The following is a 22,041-nucleotide window of genomic DNA, read 5'->3' on the forward strand; positions in this document are numbered from 1 at the left end:
CTTGTCAAAAATTCAAAAAACAGACAAATCCAAATTGAGAAGCATTCTATAAAATCCACCTATATTTTTCAAAAATGTCAATGTTATAAGAGAAATAGAAAGGCTAAGGAAACATTCCAGAAGACTAATGGTACATAATGAAGTATAATGCATGATCCTGGGTCAAGAGAAAAAATATTGCCAATTATTGGGAAAAATGTCAAAATTTAAAATGGACTATACATCAGATACTAGTATTATATCAATGTTAAATTTCTTGAATTTGACAACTTTTCTGTGATTATGAGAGAGAATTTCCTTGTTCTTAGAAAATTCAGGCTAAAATATTTTGGGGTAAAGTGTCATGAAGTCTTTAACTCTCAAATGTTTCATGAATAATAATAATAATAAAGTATATGTATATAGGCAAAGAAGGAGAGATTTTGACAAAGCTAATGAAGCAAAATGTTAACAACTGGTAAATCTAGGCAAAGGGTATAAGAGAGTTTTTACAACTTTACTGTAGGTTTGAAATTATTTCAAAACAAAAGATAAACAAGTAAAGTAAAATCAATAAAATATATCACTTCCACGCTTAAAATCTTAATTGGCTCCCCACTGCCTTCAGAGTAAAGATCAAACTTGTCAAAAAAAAATCACTAAGGATAAATACGATAGTAATGTTAAATCTATCATGAAAGGAAGCCTGAGTATGTCCTATCCTTTTAAAGTCCCTCTCAACTCCTAAAATAGATTCTATCTCAAGAAAACTGTAGATATAAAACAGTTAAATAAGTGAAACAATTTTTGTTTGGAAGGGTTGTGAAAACTATGTAGGGGGAAAAAGGCACTATATAAGTGTCTACCTTCTCCCCCATTGGCCACCCTGCATCCCAATCCCGCAGATCCTCTCTCTGGCCCTTGGAGATCTTTAACCAGGAAAATTTTACAAGAGTAGATAGATCTGTCACTATTTTAAAAACTAGATTGTGATTTCCAGAATGCCTTAAGAGATGAAATATATTAAACAAAAAATAAACATAAATAAAAATTCAACTCCATTCACATAAAACAGAGCAGAAAAAGAATAAGGAGTTATAAGACAAAACTGGTAGAAGAAGAGCCAGGTATCATTAAAATGTTCTTACCGGTGCAGTTTGCCACCATAAAATGGCTTAGTATGAAAAGTGATGCTGGCTGAATACCCAGTTTTTGCACAGTTGACACTGATTTTGCCACCCAGTTCTACCCAAGGAACAGTTAAAATTGACCGGGCATATGCACAAGGTAGAGAAAACGTATACTCTTCTCCATGCTCCAACAGACTGAGGATACCTGAATGTGAAAACACGAGGGTGGTTAATCTAAAGACAGTTATGAAAAATTCTATTGATTTTTTCTCTTGTCTAGTAAATAAACTTCATTCTTTTGCTTAATTTTCATTTAACTTTAGATGAAACTGACTTCATTTACAATTGTATTTGACATATTTCCTGGTAAGAGTGAATCAAGGTTACTTTCACTATGACTTTATCATCCCTTTGGGGTTCATGGGAGCATAAAATGTCACAGTGGAAACAGTTCAAGAGTTCTCTCTAATACTCCTAAAAATAAAGTAAAATCTTAAGTCAAGTTTAAGCACATGCTATACTGCATCAGGTTAAGGTGTGATCATTAGTACTAATAACTTTTTCAGTTTGGGAATACTAAATGTCTAATGCTATAGAGTCACAGACCTTAATCGTAGACAATTTGATAAAAAAAAGTGTTTTTCATTCTATTCTATATACATTAGGAAGAAAAAAACTAATTCTACGATAAAAATTATGGTCATAATAATCATTTTGTTTGCCAAATTCTGAAATATTTAGGGTGAAGCTACATGAGATAGAAGTGGTAGTTTTCAAACAAATATTATTCTAAGAGGGCTTGTTCTATATTAAGTAATGTTATATTAAAGATGGTTTTAAAAAAACATAAAAAGAATTACATTAATGAATAATCAATTTATACTAGATAATTAAGAGACACTAAGAATAGTTGAGCTACATTACTAACCTAAGCTCATTACTTGGGTCACCATTAGACCAAATACTGAACTGGAAATGTACTACTAGTCTGAACTCTTATGGTATCTCTCTCTTAATGAACATTCATTAAATACTCTGTTCTTAACGTTCACAAATAAGGGCAAGAGTTAGGGTAAATTTTTTTTTTTTTTTTGAGGAAGATCAGCCCTGAGCTAACACCCATGCCAATCCTCCTGTTTTTGCTGAGGAAGATCGGCCCTGAGCTAACATCTATTGCCAATCTCCCTCCTTCCTTTTTTCCCCTTTTCTCCCCAAAGCCCCAGTAGATAGCTGTACGTCATAGTTGCACATCCCTCTAGTTGCTGTATGTGGGACCCCGCCTCAGCATGGCTGGACAAACGGTGCGTTGGTGCGCGCCCGGATCTGAACCTGGGCCGCCAGTAGCCGAGCACGCGCACTTAACCGCTAAGCCACGGGACGGCCTCCCTGGTAAATGTTTTAATTAGTTAATTTTTAGGATAAGCAAACAGACAAACTGAGATGCTAAAGTAATCTACTGTACGTAAAGCAACATCAACTATTTTTTTGTATTCCTCTTAACAGTCTTCACAAAGGGCAACAATAAATCAAGAATTACTGAGCCATTTCCTACAGGACATGGATTTATATATAATGGGAGCTGTCAGAAGACATATAGACAACATACTGAGGTATATTTTAAGTATTTAATAATAACTTGATTAATTCTAAGTTGGAAAAGATGTGTTTTTATTACTTATAAACTAGGTTTATGATCTTTGATTTCTAAGAATATATTTATGTAGCACACACATGGAATTTAAAATCTGAAGAAATACACAGCCAGTTTTGAATGTACATGATAATAACTGGTGAGGATAACTGAGATTCAAAAAATTCTAAAATCTCATTTACCTAATCATTAAACAGAATTTCCCCCTACCAATAAATAAAAAAGATGGTTGCTAATAGAAGCAAAATAAATTGTCATAAGTCCCATTCCCTGATTTTATTTACTTTCTGTTGAGAGTACCAATAGCAATTTAATTTCTAAAAGGCAATCCATAAACATAATTAGCACTTAATCAAAAATTAACGACTTTATACCTCCTTCACGTTTAACACATGGTTAAGATATTAATGCTTTTCCTTATTTCTTGAGGTATTTCCTTTCTTGGAGTGGGCAAGGCTACCAGTATCAGATTCTTTCTGTTACATGAACTGATAAGAGTAACTGTCCTCGGGGAGAAGATGTCAAAGAATGAGGTTCTAAATCTGGCTATGCCTTAACCTTTGTGATCCCGGACATGTCCCACCACCTCTAGAATTCAGTTTTTTCATCTGAAAAATAAATAAATTGATTTATGAAGATCCTACGGCTAATGTTACGGAGCTTATAACTGAAAGTGGCAAACGTTTTTTTTTTTTTTGTGAGGAAGATCAGCCCTGAGCTAACACCCTTGCTAATCCTCCTCTTTTTGCTGAGGAAGACTGGCTCTGAGCTAACATCTATTGCCAATCCTCCTCCTTTCCCCATCACTGCCCCGAAGCCCCAGTACATAGTTGTATGTCATAATTGCACATCCTTCTAGTTGCTGTATGTGGGACGCGGTCTCAGCATGGCCGGAGAAGCGGTGCGGCGGTGCACGCCCGGGATCCGAACCTGGGCTGCCAGTAGCGGAGCCCACGCACTTAACTGCTAAGCCACGGGGTTGGCCCCAAACTTTTTTTTTTTAAACTAATAAAACATAAGTACTTTCTAATATTATGAAAGTTTTGATTAGCTTGAAACATTATTTGGAAATCGGTAAGACTCATATCACAACAGATCTTAAAAATGGGGAACAGTGAAAAGGAGGATAAAGTATTTTGACAGCTACAACAACACAATCTTAAAATGTCAGCACATAGGTTTTATTATGCTGTGCTTACATTGTAAGTTTACAATCAGAACAAATTATTCTATGCATAAGAGTTTGCCTTTAATATTAAAATGGTAGGTTTTTTTCCACCATTGTATTTTCATTAACTCTGTAATGATTTCTGTGGAAGCTTTTTTTGTTGTTGATTTTTTGGATACTCTTGGCCATAAAACACTAGATTTCCTTAAATTATTTTTTCATAACCTTTTGCTTAAGTAGAATTACAAGTTTGACAATGTATTTTAAAATACTCTATAAGTATCTCCTCAGGAAATATAAAAGATGTAGATAAAGATTTACCTAGAAGATATTTCTTGAGTGCTTTTTATAATAATGAAAATACAGAAACAACTTCAAAGTCCAAATAGTTTAAATAGTTAAAAGATTACCAAATATCCCATTTCATAGGATATTATGCAGTCATTAAAACATACGTTTTAAAGTATTATCAATGACATGGGAAAATGACTATTTACTGCAAAAAAGCAGGACACAAAACTATAGAGAATTAATCCTAATCTTATAAAACAAAAACAAAAGTCTGAACATACACACACAGAAAAAATACAAAATTCTAGCTAAATTTATCCATCTCTGGATGGAAGGATTAAAGACGCTTTATTTTCTCCATGATACTTTTCTAACTTTCCAAATTTTCTGCAATAAAAACATTTTATATTTAAAATCAGAAAAAAATCATTTAAAAAGAGACTTTATATTTGTCCATAGATATGCTCCCACCACCCCCAGCATTCTGGAACATACTATGAATTGGAACACAAAAGCAGTACACATAACATTTCAAATTTATAAGTAGTATTTATTTAGCTTCCCGAAATTTAAGACTGTAATTTAATATTAAAAACTGGAGAACAATATTTCTACTTACCTTCTCCAACCATCGTCACGCCTATTGACATGCCTAAGAATTTGCTCTTAGTCCAGACATGCGCATTTACACACATCTTCCTCTCTGCACATTCCGCATAAAATCCTGAGACTGGAGGATGATGGGAAACTTGCTCAGCAACAAATCTGACTGTATAACAGTCTGCTCCCACCTGGCTCAAAGCCCCCTCTGACAGAGGAGCATGATCTGTGACTGCCTGGGCGGAAGAGCTGCTAGTAACACTGGATGCGACCTCGCTTTTTGGCATCCTCCAGGAACAGTGAAATGTTTCTCCAATGATAGGATTGTACGGTTTCTTAGCAATGGCTCCCTTGCGGCCTTCATGAAATGAGGTAAGGTAGTACTCAACAAAACGGATCATCCTGTCCTCAGCTGTGGCTCCATTAGTGATGGCTATAAACAGGTCTGGATGAGACATAAAGTCTGCATACATCTCCAGCAATGAACGCTTCTCTAGGATAAATGTAGGAAGCACCACCTAAAACAACAACAACAATCAACCAAAGAGGGAGATTTTTAATCCAGGTGTACATCAGTAGATAACTATTCTTATCTTTCTGAATACATTTCATTCTAGATGGATACTAAAAACAAAGTCACAAAAGAAAAGTATGGTCTTACTAAAAAATAAGCATGCTTAAAAGGAAATGAAAGTCAAATGGTTAAAATTAAATACCAATTCAGGACTTCAAGAGGGTCACGTAGAAGAAATTTAAAAAAAAATCCTCAAACTCTTTAGACTGGATAAAAGCATCATCAGGGAAATGGTGGTAAAGCTTAAAGTAAATGCTAGCCATGCTTTTTTTTTTCCTCTCCTACTTTAAAAATAAATTGAGGATTGCTGATCATGATATGAGATATGAGAAGAGGCAATCAATGTCATTCCCTGAGAATAGACTAAAGAGATCACTGACCAAAGCAAAAATTGTAACTTACATTTAATTTTAAACACAAGAGAACTATTTTCAAGAAGAGAACTTTTGATACCTAAAGCCAGGTAAGTATAAGGAAGATTAAACATTTTATTTAAAGCAGAATTGGAGACGCACTGCAAACTGGTTCAACTCTTTGAGAACACAATCTGGCAATATGTTAAGAGCCTGAAGATGTTCAGATCCATTTAGCCTAGTAATTACTCTTCCAGGAATCTAGCCTTAGGAAATAATACGAATGAAGAAAAAGGAATGTGAAAATAAAATTAAAACAACCTATCATTTTAACTATTGTTCTAGCTAAATGAAATACAGAACTTTAACTAAACGGACTATTATAGTCATTTAAAAAGATGGTTATGAAGATGATACAAATAATAAAAGAGACTGATGTTTCAGGTTCATTTCATGATGGATTGAATACATACATCTTAACTTCACTTTCTACTGAAATCCCATTAAAATTATATTAAATTTCAAATAAAGGCAAACCTAGAGATATCAGGAAAGTTGACAAAAAGCAACATTTTGGGAGTTGTTAACTAGAAAGTTGACTCTTAAGCAGTAGTTTACAGATTCCTGAGAGGGCTCAGGAATTGACAGTACCAGGTACCTCTGGATCTGGGGGTTTGGGGAAATGGTAAAATAAAGACTACTGAGTGAAATCTGTGTGCAAAGCAATTAGATCTGTAAATCACACCCCCCAGCTCCACACTGTTGGTAACTGTCCCTCTTGCACCTCAGCCAAAATCTACCAGTTCAGTCTCTGGAGAGCGAAACAAGGTGGCTTATTTTCTAGTTTGGGGAACATCAGGGACTTCCAAGAGAGTAGATATCATACTGATAAAAGGGGTATGAAGTAACTCCATACGAATTAAATGTTAGATGCTGATATTTCCTCCCACCCAACCCTCTTCTCCTCCACAATTCCTAGCTGCTTTACCCAACAAGCAGGAGATTAGAAGAATCCCCCTTGGGGAATCTGACTAACCCATTAGAGAAAAAAATCTAATGATACTGACACCAGATTCCCCAACAAATCCAGATTACTCAACACTGAAAAGCACAGGCCCAACTCATACGTTCAAAACTTAAAATCAGGTTTTGTAGTTCCTCTCCACTTAATCATGAGCAGAAATCAAAGAAACACCTGATCTCTGAGAAAACCTCTAACTAGGAATATAAAGACCAAAACAAAGAAACAGAACTGGAGGAAACAGAAACCTTACAAGAGGAAGGGAAAAAAACTTAAAAATAAAAATAATAATTAATATCTTCAGAGAATTGAGAATATATCATACACATGAAACAAGGATGCTTTTTGAAAAGGAAAATTCAGAAAATTTTAAAATATGATAGTAAAAATTAAAAATCAAGAGAAGGGTTACAAAAAAAGGTAAGGAAATGTCCCAAAACATAGAAGAGAGAGAGAGAAAAGAAGAGAAAAATAGAGGACCACACCAGGAAGTCCAATAGCTATGTAACAAAGATTTCAGAGAGAACACAAAAAAATAGGAAATGGTCAATGAAAAAACTCAAGAAAATTTCAGAGAACTGAAAAATATGAGTTGTCTTACTGAAAAGGCCCACCAAGTGCCCAGAGACAACCGATAAAAAGAATCCTATACCAAGATATGTTGCTCGGAAATTTCAGACTTCTGCGGACAAAGAAGAGATTCCAAAAACAAAAAAAACAGGTTGCAAACCGAAGATCAGGAATTAGAATGACATCAGTCTTTTTCACCACAACCCTAGCAAGGAGGAAATATTCTAAAGGAAAATTAATTACAAGTTAGAAATTCTACCCAAACTAGCAATCAAACGTGAGGGCAAAATAAAGACATTTCTGACACACATTTTCCCATTTTGCCTCCCACACATCTTTCTCAGAAGTTAAAGGAGGATGTGCTCCATTAAAATGAGAGGCAATCAAAAAAGAAGAAAGGAATCAGATCTAGCACAGGAGAAAGGTAAAGGCAATCCCAGGAGGACAACGAAAGGACATCCTAGGAGGAAAGCTGTACAGCAGACACAGGGAAACCGGTCCAGACTAGAATGATGTGATTCAAGACACAGACATGTTGAAGACTGTCATCTACGTGCTTCATGCTGCCATTGTTATCATCTTTTTAAACCTGAGGATAGAATGCCCTAGTGAAACTGGTATCAACTGTATCTGTATTCGGCTGGCATTGACCCTCTGCTGAGGAAGTGCCTATTCTCTCCATGCTCTGCCGTCTGGATTGGCTGAAGACACTCGTTTCACCCATAGACCATCTCACCCATAGATGTGTTCTGGCTTCAATCTACTCCTGAGAGTTGGGGGTAAGTCACAGTTCACTCAGAAGCAGAGAACACTGAGCAGCTCACTCCTTCTGCTCACCTTCCTGCTGGATGTCCAGTACCTCGCTCACACCAAATGCTCTAACTCTGTGGGGGCTATATATTTCACAGGACTCACTCATGACTTTGCCTTCTGATTTCTTCAGAAAGGGTTCTTCTAAACTTTCGCAGTAAGTTATAAGAAGCTGTAGCCAGAGACTCTATCTAGCTTATCTTCCCCAGGGAGCCTTCTCCCAGGAATGGCAACATAACCCTTTCCTTATATAGCTAAACGTGTGCCGGCTACCACTTTTTTCTAAACTAAATAACATATTGTTATGGGGTACATATACAGGTGGTAAAACTATAATGAAAAGTAGGGGGAAGATTAACACAAAAATCAAGTAAGTGGTTACATCTAGGAAATAGTAGGAGACTACCACTGGGAGGGGCACTCAGAGAGCTTCCAGGTTCTGGCATGTTCTATAACTTAATCTGAGAGGTGAGGACACGGGTATTCGTTTTACCACTGTTCTTCGAACTGTTTGTATGCATTCTATTCAGTCTTTTGTGTGTATAATACACTTTGCAAAGAAAAGATATTAACTGAAAAAAGGAAAAATAACAAGATTGGATATAAACTATGGTTATCTGAAGAAAGATTGGAAGGGATTCTCCAAAGTGAGAGTTGTGTTGTTAGGGTGGTAGAATTATAGGAGATTTTTTCCTTTTATTTTCCAAAACTTTCCATGAAGTGTTTAATTATACTAAATTCATAATATTATTTAAAAAGGAGCGAAATGAACAGTGGGGAATATGTGTATTACTTATTCACAACACGCAGGCTGGGACCATGGTTACCTCGCTCGTTGCTATAGTCCCTGCACCTAGCACAGTGTCTGGAATATAAGGGGGGCTCAATAAATATTTGTTGTACCAGTGTTATTGTTAGACGGGAGGTAGGTGTGACTGCAGTTTAGTCACCAGCTTCTTTAATGTTGTTCAGAAAGCACCACTCTTTTCAATGTTATGTGAATGTTCATAATTCGTGGTAGGTTAATGTTAATAATTTTATATATAAATATAAAATATATATATACACACATATCTTTTTAATTAACAAGGAACAAATGTAGGGAAACTCTATTATGTTTAGTTATTCATGCCAAGAGAGAGCTTTACCATCTGGATTACTATCACAGCACATTCTTTTCAAATGTTCTTATGCCTCATAAACCCCAACACTGTTCTTATGCCTTATAAACCTAAATCTACTCAGGGACAGCAAACACCATAATAACCAACAAATCCCTCATATCATTATTCATTTTAACTAATTTTATAACTAATAGTCTTTTCTGAACCACTAATATGAACATTTCTAGAATAGACATGATACCCGGTTGAAATATTAAGGTTAGATGAAAGGTGAAAGGTTAATGGGTTTCTTTATTAATTCCTAAAATGTCTGCTTCTTAGAAGGCTTTTAATTCAATCTATTTACTTTTACAACCTCCTATAATCACCATAAGTCTAAGTAAAGAAAGAAATGTGTTTTTGATTTTGAAATGCTTCAAAGTAAATGCTAAAGGCAAAACGCTTTCTATTTAAGTTACATTTTCAGGTAAACAATTCACTGGAATCAAACAACCTTTTAATCTACACTTTCACTACCTTCGATGGCATCAAAAACCTCAATTTGAAACACACCTCCTAAAGTCAATTTTGAAATCCCATATTAATGCAAAGTAGTGTCAGTAATATTTCAAAGTACATAATCCCACAATATATAGGTTTTAAACCTGATTTGCTTTTTAAATTAATACCATGGATTAATTGTTAAAACAAATTAAGGCACACTAATTAAATAAACTGGAAACGGAGAAGACTGGCTAAAATCAGAAACTATAAATCAGTGCTTCTCAAACTTTAATGTACATATGAACCACATGGCGATCTTATCAAAATGCAGATTCTGGTCTTCTAAGTGTGAAACTATGGGCTGAGATTCAGCATTTCTAACAAGTTCTTATGTGGTGACGATGCTACTGGTCTTCAGACCACACTTGTTTTCCCCTAGTTTACTGAGGTATAACTGACAAATAAAATTATAAGATATTTAAAGTGTATGTGGTGGTGATTTGATATACATACGCATTGTGTGTGATGTATATGCACCATCTAGTTAATTCAGACCACATTTTTAAAGTAAGCAAGGCTACAGACCTGGGATCTGCAAAGTATGACCTTTGGGTCAAATATGGCCTCCTGTTTTTAGAAATAAAGTTTTGTGGGAACACAGCCATGCCCAATCCAACATGCCGTCTATGGCTGCTTTCATACTACAAAAGCAGAGTTGAGTAGTTCCAACACATACCTATGTCCACGCAGCCAAAAATATTCACTATCTGGCCCTTTACAGAAGATGTCTGCTGACCACTGTTATAGATAATATCCAAAATGTACTACCCAATGTGGGAAGTAAGACTAAAGTAGAAGTGTCAATGACTTTCATGATTTTGTGGGATTATGTCCTTTTCTTTAGATTTTCCAGTTCTGTATACCAATGAACCTCTTTTATTTTGTACAGAAACAAGAAGAATGTAGGTCTTTATTTGCCATGTGACTTCCTGCTGCACAAGAAAATCATTATTTTTTTTTTATGAAAATAAGAAATGCTGATCAAGAGACTAAAAAACCAATTCATACAGAATAAAAAGCCCTGACAATATTAACAACTACAGGTACAGTCCTGACCTAATGATCTCCATTATATTAGAGCCAGTTTATCCCAATACTCACTCTTGTTAAATCCATGCCCAGCTTAAGCTGTGACAAGAGATGCAGGATGACACTGCGCTGCTCCTCCACGGCTCCCAGGTCATCCTCCTTGTTGTCACATGTATCCTCCACTTCATCATCTGCATTTATTTCTTCAGGTTCCTTGAGGCAAAACAAAGCAAAAGTCTAGTGTTATAAATGTTTATTAATATCTATTAAGAATAAAAGTCTCTTTTCTGTCACTGTCTCTTTGTGCAAGAAATACTCCTGTATCTTCTTTTTCGTATTTTCCAATATAGAAATTGGATTAAACAGCAGGCTTTACAAACAACAGACAGGAATGCTAATTAAAGGACAGACTTCACAGCCACATAAAAAAAAAAAAGAATATAAAAGTATACACATTAGGGGGCCGGCCCAGGGTGCAAGCAGTTTAAGTGCGCGCGCTCCGCTGGGGCCGCCCGGGGTTCGCGGGTTCCAATCCCGGGTGCACACCAACGCACCGCTTGGCAAGCCATGCTGCGGCGGCGTCCCACGTAAAGTGGAGGAAGATGGGCACGGATGTTAGCCCAGGGCCAGTCTTCCTCAGCAAAAAAAGAGGAGGACTGGCAGATGTTAGCACAGGGCTGATCTTCCTCACACACACACACAAAAAAGTATACACATTAGACTTGGAAGACACTTATATTGGGCCTAAATGAATCTGAGAATGGGCAAAAATCTTTCTGAAAATATAACTCCCATCACTTGGCCATGGAATAGATTTCCTTCAATGAATCCATTATCACTGACATTGAACATATTGTGGTTTTGCCACATACATCACATACAAAATATGTATATTTTCTAAAAATAGGATTTTTCAAAAAGAGTTAAGAATGTCTCATCTGAATCTCAGGCTTTGCAGGCTTTGACCAACTGCCTGGAGACACCACACTACTTATAATTTAAGTTCAAGATGTTTTGAGAATTAAATATTTGCCCTTTTTTTAACCTAAAACTATAAAAGTAAATTTTAAAGCAAATTTAAAGTCTAATTACTATAATCTATATTTTGACATTCACTCATTTTTGGAGTTGTTAGGAAGAAACCATGGAGTTGAAGAGAATTCTAGGTGCAGGTATGGAAACTCTGTAGTTGCTCATACAATCTTAATGCTACAAAACGTTCCCTGCAGAGCTCTTCAATCAAACAACTCCTTGAAAAACTGAAAATGTTTCCTTTCATCTCAGTAGGGTCTGAGCTCCAAATAATTGGTCAAGAGAAACTTAATTTCTTATTTATTTCTACTTAAACAACAGTTTCAAATCACAAGATTCTATAGAACCTTATCAGATGTCACTTTCCATGTTTATGTGGGGGTAATGTCCCATCTCTCTCAGTGGTACGTCTTTTTACTACCTTCATGCAAGAGAGCTTTATACGACCATATAATCTTTGGTATTGTGTTAGATTTTAAGTTATGAGGATTTTAAAAAGGAAATGATTTTGTTAATGTCTCTGCCTTTGAGTTTCTCTTCTCATAATCAAATGCTATCAAACAAGAAGCCCATTTGTTCTATGTAGCTTGCCAAAGAAAACCAATTTGAATCAGGCACAAAATCAAGAACTTAATGTTCTTGAAATATTAAAAAAAAATATATAAAACACAGAGACAGAGTTAAAGGATAATGGGTTTCTGGTCATTCTTTTATCTTTGTTTTTCTCCTTTTTCTTTTTCTCTTCTACCAAGGAAATCTATATCAGCTCAAATTCTGATAAATCAATCAATGGTCTAGTTCATGTCCTCATGTTAAGACCACACAGACAAATTATTGTTTGTGTAAATCAGAATCACTTGTTTTTACAACCTTGAGGAGAGAGCCCAAAGGCTTTCCCAATTTACTCTTTTCAATGGCTAGTAAGTCTGTCAGGAAGTACGTCCTGTTATCTACCCTAAATCAGTTGCACAGTATAGTTTAAGTATACTTGTAAATATTTACTCTTCATAAAACAGGGAGAAAAGCTGATCATCCTCCTCTCTACACATGGATACCAAATACAATCATTATTCATTTGAGAAATGTTGAAAAAAAACCTAATAGGTCTTGATTAAATAATGTTCTCCAGCCCTCTGAAAAGGTACCATTACATGTGAGGTCAGAACCTGGGACACATTCATAATGCAAATATAGCCTTGACGTTACTATACAGTACAAAGTTTACTTTGTGGTTTGGAACTTCCTCTAATGAAAATACTACTAAAGAAATAAAACATAATCTGGCAGAAAAACTATTGAAACAGTACAGTTTTTGCTGTTTTTAGAAAAATTTTATGTTCAAATCACTTAGAATAGGAAAAAAGAGGAATTCTATTAACAATTAAATATTGGTTCTAAGTCTTGGTGTGAATGGGAGAATTTGAAAGCTCTTTCTTTTTGAAATGCCTGTTCTCAGAGGTCATCATGCCTTTCTTAAGGAAAAGCTTAAGGTAAAAGCATTACCAAAATTTAAATAAACATGCTGAAATGTACAAAATCCTTACAAACCCAGAATGGTTAGCAAATACAGTGGCAACTTGAGTTTCTAGGAATTCATACTATCCAGAGATTGCATGGCAAAAAGAAACCCCAATATTCCACAAAACTCATACTAACCTCATTTTTGTTCTTCCGATTTCTGACTTGGGCATGAAGGAACTGAGGGCTTCATTCTAGCCTCACTGGGGTTTACTTCCTCCATCACCTGACAGCAAAAGCTCCACTACTATAATATATGTCTCTAGCTTGCATCAACATTCATATTTCAACGAAGGCATATGTGAAAATTTTGGAAAATACAGGTCTATTCTGGTAAGTTGAGTACAGTCTAATTTCTTTTGTAATTTAAAAAAATAGCTATGTGCTTATTTTTTTTTTCTACTTACACTAGGTGATGTAGTCTACTCACTGTTTGAAGAGATTTGGAAATAGAGCAATCCTCTCCTCCCCACCTCTGTGGCCCATCTCTAACATATACCTCCATCCTGACCTCCAAAAGGCTTTGTATTCTCCTTCAGAAGAGTGAAGATGTTGGAGTATATGACCTACAGTCTGTCATTTTTCACTTACAAATTATATCTCCAGTCTCGATCTCTCTCCAAAGCTTTGGTTTCATTATTTCCAATTGCTTTCTATATTCATTAACAATCATATATCCTCTTCTCTTATAAAATTCAACATGCTCATAAACCATACTAAATCTTTTCTCTCAAAATGCTCATTCTTCCTAACTTTCCTAGCTTTGTGAATGACACTACAATTGTATCTAGTGATTTAGGCTCAAAAATGTGGAGTTATCTTTGACCCAACTCTATAACCAGTCAATCACAAGTCCAACTGATTTTTCAGTTGAAACGCACATTACCCATTCATTTGTCTTCATTTCTACTTCTATAGCCTTCTATCCATAGCTTAATCCAGGTGATATCATATACCAATTTTCTCAACATATCACATCCCTCCCCATGCTCATGACCTTATTGTCTATTACATTAAGACTAAATTCTTCTGCATGATTTTTATGTTCCTTGGGGGCACAGTTTACACTGTATTCTATGGAGCAGGGCTCCAGGGAATATCATTCCACATAGAATGCAACATGAATGGTCACCTGGATTTGCAAAATCCAACGACTCTGTGATCATTTTCCATAAACCAGGTGCTCTGCTAAATTAATTTTATCTTCAAAACAATCTTATAAGGTATTACTATCACTACTTTACAGATGAGGAAATTGAAGCTAAGAGTGATTAATTAATTGGCCCAAATGTTAGTAAATCATAGAATCTGGGTTCAAAACCATTAGGCAAGCCTCCACAATAAGCATACATGCCTCAGTATCCCTGCTCATGTGACTCCTCCATCTTCAGATTCTCTTACGACTTCTCTTCAAATCCTGTCTCTTGTCAAAGCCCAATTCCACTTCTACTTTCTTTCCAAAGTATTCCCCCTCCACTCTACTCAATACATCGTTCTTCTTTCTCTGAGTGCCCAGATCCCAACAGCCTAAAGCATATCAAGTAAGATGAAAAAAAAATACTGCTTCATCTTATTATCCCATTGTTCAGTGTTTGCATGTTGTGACTCCAAGTAGATTATAAGTTTCTTCAGTGAAAGAACTATGTCTTCTATTTTTTTGGGTCTCTTCTAATTCCTAACACTGGACTTGTCATATGTTAGACAGCTTGATATATACTTACTACCTGCTTGACTCCATAAATGAGCTAGTCAAAAGTTATAGAAAAAAAGCATTTCATACCTTTTTTCTTCTCCCCTGCCTACCCTGCCGCCATTACCTGCCTCGTTAAGCCAAGGACTTTGCCAGCTTTGTAAGTGCCTGTGTCATAAATTTCTTTTAGGAAGTAATTTGCTAATATATAAATAACCATAAACTGTGCATTACTCTTGACTCAGTAATTCTACTTGGGAATATAACCTAAAGAAATAATCCAAATAAAGGGAGGAAAAACAGTAGATGATATGGTGCTATTTATAACAACAAAAAATAACAAACAAACTAAATACTCAATAGCCTACTTCGACCTTTAAAACTTTAATTATATAGGCCAAAATTACATAGAAAAATGCTTATGAGAAGTATCATGTAAAAAGAGCTTAAAATAAAACTATCTATGTAATTATGACGACCATAAAAATAACAGATGTGAACACAAAAGGCAAAAAATCAATATGATTTGTTACAGTGGTGGAACTATGAATAGAATAAAACACTCTTTAGCTTCTGAGAAATATAGAATGAATAATACTTTATAAAAATATTAAATTCTAAAACTGTGTGCTATTTTAAGTAGAATAACACTTTAAAAAATTGGTTTGGTAAAGTGCTTACTATCAAAAAGACTTAACAGTAAACTTTTAAACTTGTAAACTTAATAGTAAACACTACTAAAAATAGTAAAATAATGTTAAATTAAGATAAAGTAAGAGAAAACTTTCGCTGAAACTTGCTCATAATCTGGAAAGTTCAGCAGATGTGGATTTTATTGAACAATTTTGTAAGAAACGTAACGGATAAATATGGTGCAAATAATCTTATGTTAGACAAGTTCCTTTCTAGAAAAAGAAAAACATGCAAATTTCAATTTTTAAATACATTTTTATCAAGCAAAAATAAAGCAATACTAAAAAGGGCATGTAATTTAACCTGGAAAACAGAACACGTCCAAGTTTTATACAATAAAACCTCTTCCAAAGCCAATGCACTTTAAAGTAGAACAACAATGTCCAGAGTCTGCAAGACTGTTGCTCTAGTGTTAGGTTGACTTGCACGCCCTGACAATGAAAAGAGAACTGACTTTTTTCAGTGATTCCTAATTTTTACACCAAAACCATATTTTCACATTACCTTACCCTTGCTAATAGTCCAGATTCTGCAACACACTGCTCTTCTGCAACTGCCACTGGCTTACTCTGCTCAGTTGCAAAGGGCTGGTCAGCTCCATTTTTATAGTGGTTTGATAAAGGTATCTTTGGTTCTAACCACTCGATTGTCGTTCCTGATGAAGTAAGAGAAAACTTTCGCTGAAACTTGCTCATAATCTGGAAAGTTCAGCAGATGTGGATTTTATTGAACAATTTTGTTTTGATTCTACAAGACTAAAAGCAATTCAGCCTGTTAAGAGACTCTGCGAGACAGCCACTCGTATCTCATTAGCATGAGCCCTATGATTGGGCATTTTACAACAGAGCAACTTGCAACTTGAAATCAGATACCACTTAAATGAATCAACCCTGAACAGGACTGAACTCACTTCTTGGGCAAATCTGTCACTCATAAAGTGTATTCCCATCCTAACAATTGATTTGCTGTCCTTTCTATATGAACCCTGTCCCTCTGGTGATCAAAGAGTATGCAGTTAGGCTTGAGGGAGTCACAATTACAGGAAGAGCCTGGGACTGTGAAACAGTAAAATTTGTTTCCATTTGTGATTGAAACTTATTCTCAAGTAGCAATTTTCTAACCAATCAAGATAACCCCCTTGATCTAATTTAAGAATTGCAAATACATGTCCATTCTTCTTTTTTTCCAATCAGATAAAAAAGCTCCATATACTTTTAAACTGAACGGCTCTTCTACTGAATAAATAATAGCTGACCTAGTCAAAAACAGTGGTCACATTTAGAGACCTGTCACCTTCTCAGTTAATGACTCAAATGTCTCTTATTACCCTCAACTAGTTTAACAAGGTAGATTCTATGCCTAATCAATAATGGAAAATGTTCCATTTGATTTCAGAGGCTGATCTAGGTTTCAGAGGCTACAATAAGGGATGCTCAGACTCCTACAGCAGAAGTTAAAAGGAGTACGGAATTTACTCATTTTATAACAAAACCCCAGCCTTCAGTAGAGAAATAAAGTACAAAGTACCTACCAGGCTACCAGAGCATTTTGCCTTGCCACTAAGTTCAGTCTCACTCTGCACTGTGGGGATTCATGATTGGGGGAATGCCCTGGATAAGTTCATAGGGCCTGTTTCAAAATTCCAAAGAAATGAAACCACTTTGTTCCTACCTTAAAATGTTTATTTTTAATATCAATATCTAGATTTCTTTACTTCTACAAATAAAATGCACACAAACACTAAATTTAAGAGATCTGTTTTAAGAGGTCACTCAACTGATTGGAAACCTTAACGAAACTCTTTATCAAACTAAACGTTTGGACTCAGGATCCCTCTAAATCAATGATCACCACTGAGCCTTTGGATAACATACATTAAGGCTTCATGGGACTAAACACTAATTTAAATTTAGATTTCATTTCTTGTGTCATTTCAAAAGTTGAGTGGTAAGGTAGTTCAGTATTTCTTTCCACAGTTATATTTTCATTCTCAAGTGACTTAAGATTAAATTTCTACAGACCTTATTTGGAAAACATGGCACTTTATGGTGAGAAATATCAATACTAGTTCATTAATTCCCCTAAATACCTATAAATCTGTGCTCCAAAAAATAGTGATGTGGAAGAACAACTTTTACTTTAGCCACTTCTGTAAAGCTAACAATGTGCTTCACTTTTCTAATTAAAAAACACAAATTTATGCTTCATTAATCATGAAGCAATCATTTAAAAATAAGATTATGTATTAATTTAAACTACACAAATGAAATTTCTAAGAATTTTTAAAATTATATAGTATTTAATTAATCAAGTATTTATTGAGGGGCGGCCCTGTGGCTTAGCGGTTAAGTGCGTGCGCTCCGCTACTGGTGGCCCGGGTTCGGATCCCGGGCGTGCACCGACACATCACTTCTCCGGCCATGCTGAGGCAGCGTCCCACATACAGCAACTAGAAGGATGTGCAACTATGACATACAACTGTCTACTGGGGCTTTGGGGAAAAAAAAAGGAGGAGGATTGGCAATAGATGTTAGCTCAGAGCCGGTCTTCCTCAGCAAAAAGAGGAGGATTAGCACTGATGTTAGCTCAGGGCTGATCTTCCTCACAAAAAAAAAAAAAAAAGTATTTACTGAACATCTAGTAACTAGCACTGTGCTACTTGATATACTTTTTAAAAATTAAGTAGCATAAACTGGAAACAAACTGCTTCATTTTCCTGACAAAACAATTATTATCAACACTAGAATTAACCCAAATTTCAAAGCTCAGGGTAACTCATCCAGAGTTCAACATAGAGGAACAGTTAAGTAAACCAAAAAACCAAAGTACACCTATCCCCTCAAAGGAATATACTGCAGTCAATAACAATTATGTTTACCAAAAGCATATCATAAATTGGAAAATATTCTTGATATTAGGTGAATAATGTAAAATATAAACACATTTTCTAATAACAATGAGATAAAACAAAAACTAAGAAGAAAAAAACAAAAAACTGCAGTATATTAACGTATTAACAGTGGCAATTTCTGAGTGGTAGGACAATGCATGATTTTCGTTTCTTCTTACAGTTGTACCGTAGTTGCTAAACTTTTTATGTGTGTGTTGTTTCATAACAGGAGAAAATTTATACTGGACTACTGAGAATTCCTCCAAGGCACCAGTCTATGTTCACAACTCACAATTTAGTCTCTTCTATCTATTTGGAATGCCTTCTCCCCTACCTAATTGGTTTTCATAGCTTTTCTGTGCCCTTCCCAGAGCTTTTTCTATCAGAAATATTAGTCCATTCATATATTCTCCCATAGGACTTTGTTCCCATTGTAAGTGGTACTTTACATATTATAGTTAACTATTTACATACTTCTTCCCCAAGTGGACTATGAATTCCTTAAGGAGAACATACATAGCTTATCGGCCTCTGTAATACTGCCCTGACCTATATCTACAATTGCCATTAAAAATAGTTTGTTAGGGCCGGCCCTGTGGCTTGGTGGTTAAGTGCGCGCGCTGCAATGCTGGTGGCCCGGGTTCGGATCCCGGGTGTGCATCGAGGCACCACTTCTCCGTCCATCCTGAGGCCGAGTCCCACATACAGCAACTAGAAGGATGTGCAGCTATGACATACAACTATCTACTGGGGCTTTGGGGGGAAAAAATAAAATAAATAAAATCTTTAAAAAAAAAAAAAATAGTTTGTTAGCTTGAAGTATTGAATTTAGGCAAACATGAGGATATCCATACTATACGCATATCAAGATCTTAGTATAGTAAACTTTTTCCTGAGCAGAGACTGAATATCTTTCTAAAATATCTTTCTTTTACAAGTAAGGGGAGTTAGCGGATAACAGAACAATGAGTGTTGTGAAATACTAAGTTACTACTATTAACACAATGTAATGCGGGTGGGGGAATTGGGGAGATCTTGTTAAAGGGTACAAACTTGCAAATAGAAGATGAATAAATTCTGGAGATCTAATGCACAGCATAGTGAATACAGTCAACAATACTGTATTATCTAATTCAAAGTTGTTAAGAGACTAGATCCTAAATGCTCTCACTACAAAAAAGAGATGATAATTATGTGACGTGATTGAGGTGTCAGCTAACACTTCGGTGGTAATCATATTGCAATATATAAATATATCAAATCAATGTGTTATACACCTTAACCTTACAAAATATGTCAATTATATTTCAATTTAAAAAACCAATGTGATGAGTTTATTCACCTCATTTAACAGGAAAACTAATTTTTTGTTCTCCCATGCAATAACATTCTTTTCCCCAGTAAATTAATGTCAACAAACAGTTGCTCTCAAATACTAGACGTACACTTTATTTTTCAAGTTGAAAGGTGACTGATAGACTTTAATCTATATATCTTAATATGGAAATAATTAATAGTGGACTAAACCAAAACCCAAGAAATGATCCCAATGTTTCTACTTTGGTCAACTGGATAGACAGTGATGCCACCAATTTTAACAGTAATACATGAGATGCGGGTTTGGAGTTCAGTTTTTGACATGTTGAGTTTGAGGTCTCTAAAGGGATATTCAACGATATGAGACCTAAAATTGTTTTAGATTCGGAAAAGGACACAATACAACAGACTTCGTATAACATTAGTGTGATAATTAAAAACCTGGAGGCTCGCTGGTTTTCTATTTGTTATTATTTTTTTTTCTAATTAAGATTTTTCTGGAGTAGAATTACAAGGAATACAGTCCTTTCCACGTTTTGGCCCTCAATGTTGAAGTCCTACCTTTAATCCATAACTTACCTGAAGGCAATGAACCCTTCTGATGTGATGCATGCTGCAACTGGAGAATATGAAAGCAGTCGTTTAAGCAGTTCATAGTTGCCATGGAAGTAGCTTTGAGCATTAAGAGATCCTGGTCCAAGGAACTGAGATGGCCAGAAGCAGGAAGGCATTCAATTCGTCTAATTAAGTCTCTTTGTTGTCCTTCAGCATGAGACATCATCTAAAGAAAACGACAGTTCCGTGTGTCTCACTCATGATTTCTGTATTAACACGTATACATACAGACATACTGTATGCCACTTTAATTACCATATTCAGCTTCGGAGCCATTTTTAGCACATTTTAGGCTTAGAAATCTATTTTAAGTTTGGCTATTCTCAATTAATGAGCATTTAATAGTGCTTATCAATTGAATAAAAGATGGTAACCTTTGGCAGCTGTACTTTTTCTTTGGAAGCAACAAAGCTCAAAAGACTTGCCACCTTTTATTAATAGTATAAATTTATGCAAGTCATCAGAAAGAACATTCCAGATCATCTTTAATAGCAGCATTAAGTATTTCATTCAAAAGTAAAATTAATTGCCAGTCTGGGCTCTCAACCACTTGCTTCACAGCAGCTCTGGCCAGGCTCAATTTGAACCTACATTGAGAACACGATGGGTTACCTGCTTCCTCTTTCCCATCTAACCTTCTGGCCCCATTAGGCTGATTTTGGAGCAAATACTAGATATAAGCTTTTCGGGTTAACAGAATTTAATATACTCTGCTTTGATGAGGAGCCCTGTCCACTTTTCCTAACAGAGCCAATGGAATAACAATGACTGACGAGCAACCCAATTTTTTAAAATGAAAACTGAATTTATTATGCTAAATTACTTTCAATTGTGAGCAGAAGGTTCTCAGATTGCCAATCCTTTGCATACTGTTTTAATTCACATAGAAACTTTATAGTGGAGAGATTCTTTTAGCTTTCAGAAGCTCTGTTCCAGGTGATTTTTAATATAGTTCATCAGAAGGCTAGTGAAAGAGAGATGCAAAATGATCCTAGCAAGCAAATCAAGTGTGTAATACATGAAATAGCCCCTGAAAACATATGTCGTATTAGTAGATCAAACATTCACCTTTACCAGAAAAAAAGGATTTTAAATGAAGTGTGGGTATAAAGATATCTATATATACATATTTATACATGCATACATATGTATGCTTTGTATGTGTGTAAATGTTTTTGTATATAAATTTTAGGACTAATTCTCAATAATCCAAAATTATGAATAAGTACAACCACTTTGGAAAACAGTTTAGCAGTGTCTACTAGAGTTCAATAAATATAATTCATGATCCAACAATTATACACTTGTGGGTGTGTAACCAACAGATATGTGTGTATATATGTTCATCAACTCAAATGTCTCTCAACACTAGAACAAAAAAAAAATATTAAGGTATATTCATACAATAAATACTGTGCAGCAATGAAAAGAAACTGCTAACCT

The 22,041-nt window shown here is 35.3% G+C and overlaps 1 protein-coding gene across 1 annotated transcript in view; it reads right to left on the reverse strand.

The window, feature by feature from the left end:
* The window catches only part of OSBPL11 (oxysterol binding protein like 11), an 85,403-nt gene that overhangs the window by 24,433 nt on the left and 38,929 nt on the right, over positions 1-22,041 (reverse strand). Inside the window, exons 6-10 of the mRNA XM_004424512.3 lie at positions 20,563-20,764; positions 16,286-16,431; positions 10,916-11,056; positions 4,839-5,337; positions 1,128-1,314 (exon numbers count right to left, since the gene is read on the reverse strand). Coding sequence (XP_004424569.1) covers positions 1,128-1,314; positions 4,839-5,337; positions 10,916-11,056; positions 16,286-16,431; positions 20,563-20,764 — 1,175 coding nt within the window. The remainder of the gene's footprint in view (positions 1-1,127; positions 1,315-4,838; positions 5,338-10,915; positions 11,057-16,285; positions 16,432-20,562; positions 20,765-22,041) is intronic.

The sequence above is a fragment of the Ceratotherium simum genome, chromosome 15 (assembly GCF_057802395.1).
Source record: "Ceratotherium simum simum isolate JZ-2026a chromosome 15, ASM5780239v1, whole genome shotgun sequence".
NCBI lineage: Eukaryota > Metazoa > Chordata > Mammalia > Perissodactyla > Rhinocerotidae > Ceratotherium > Ceratotherium simum.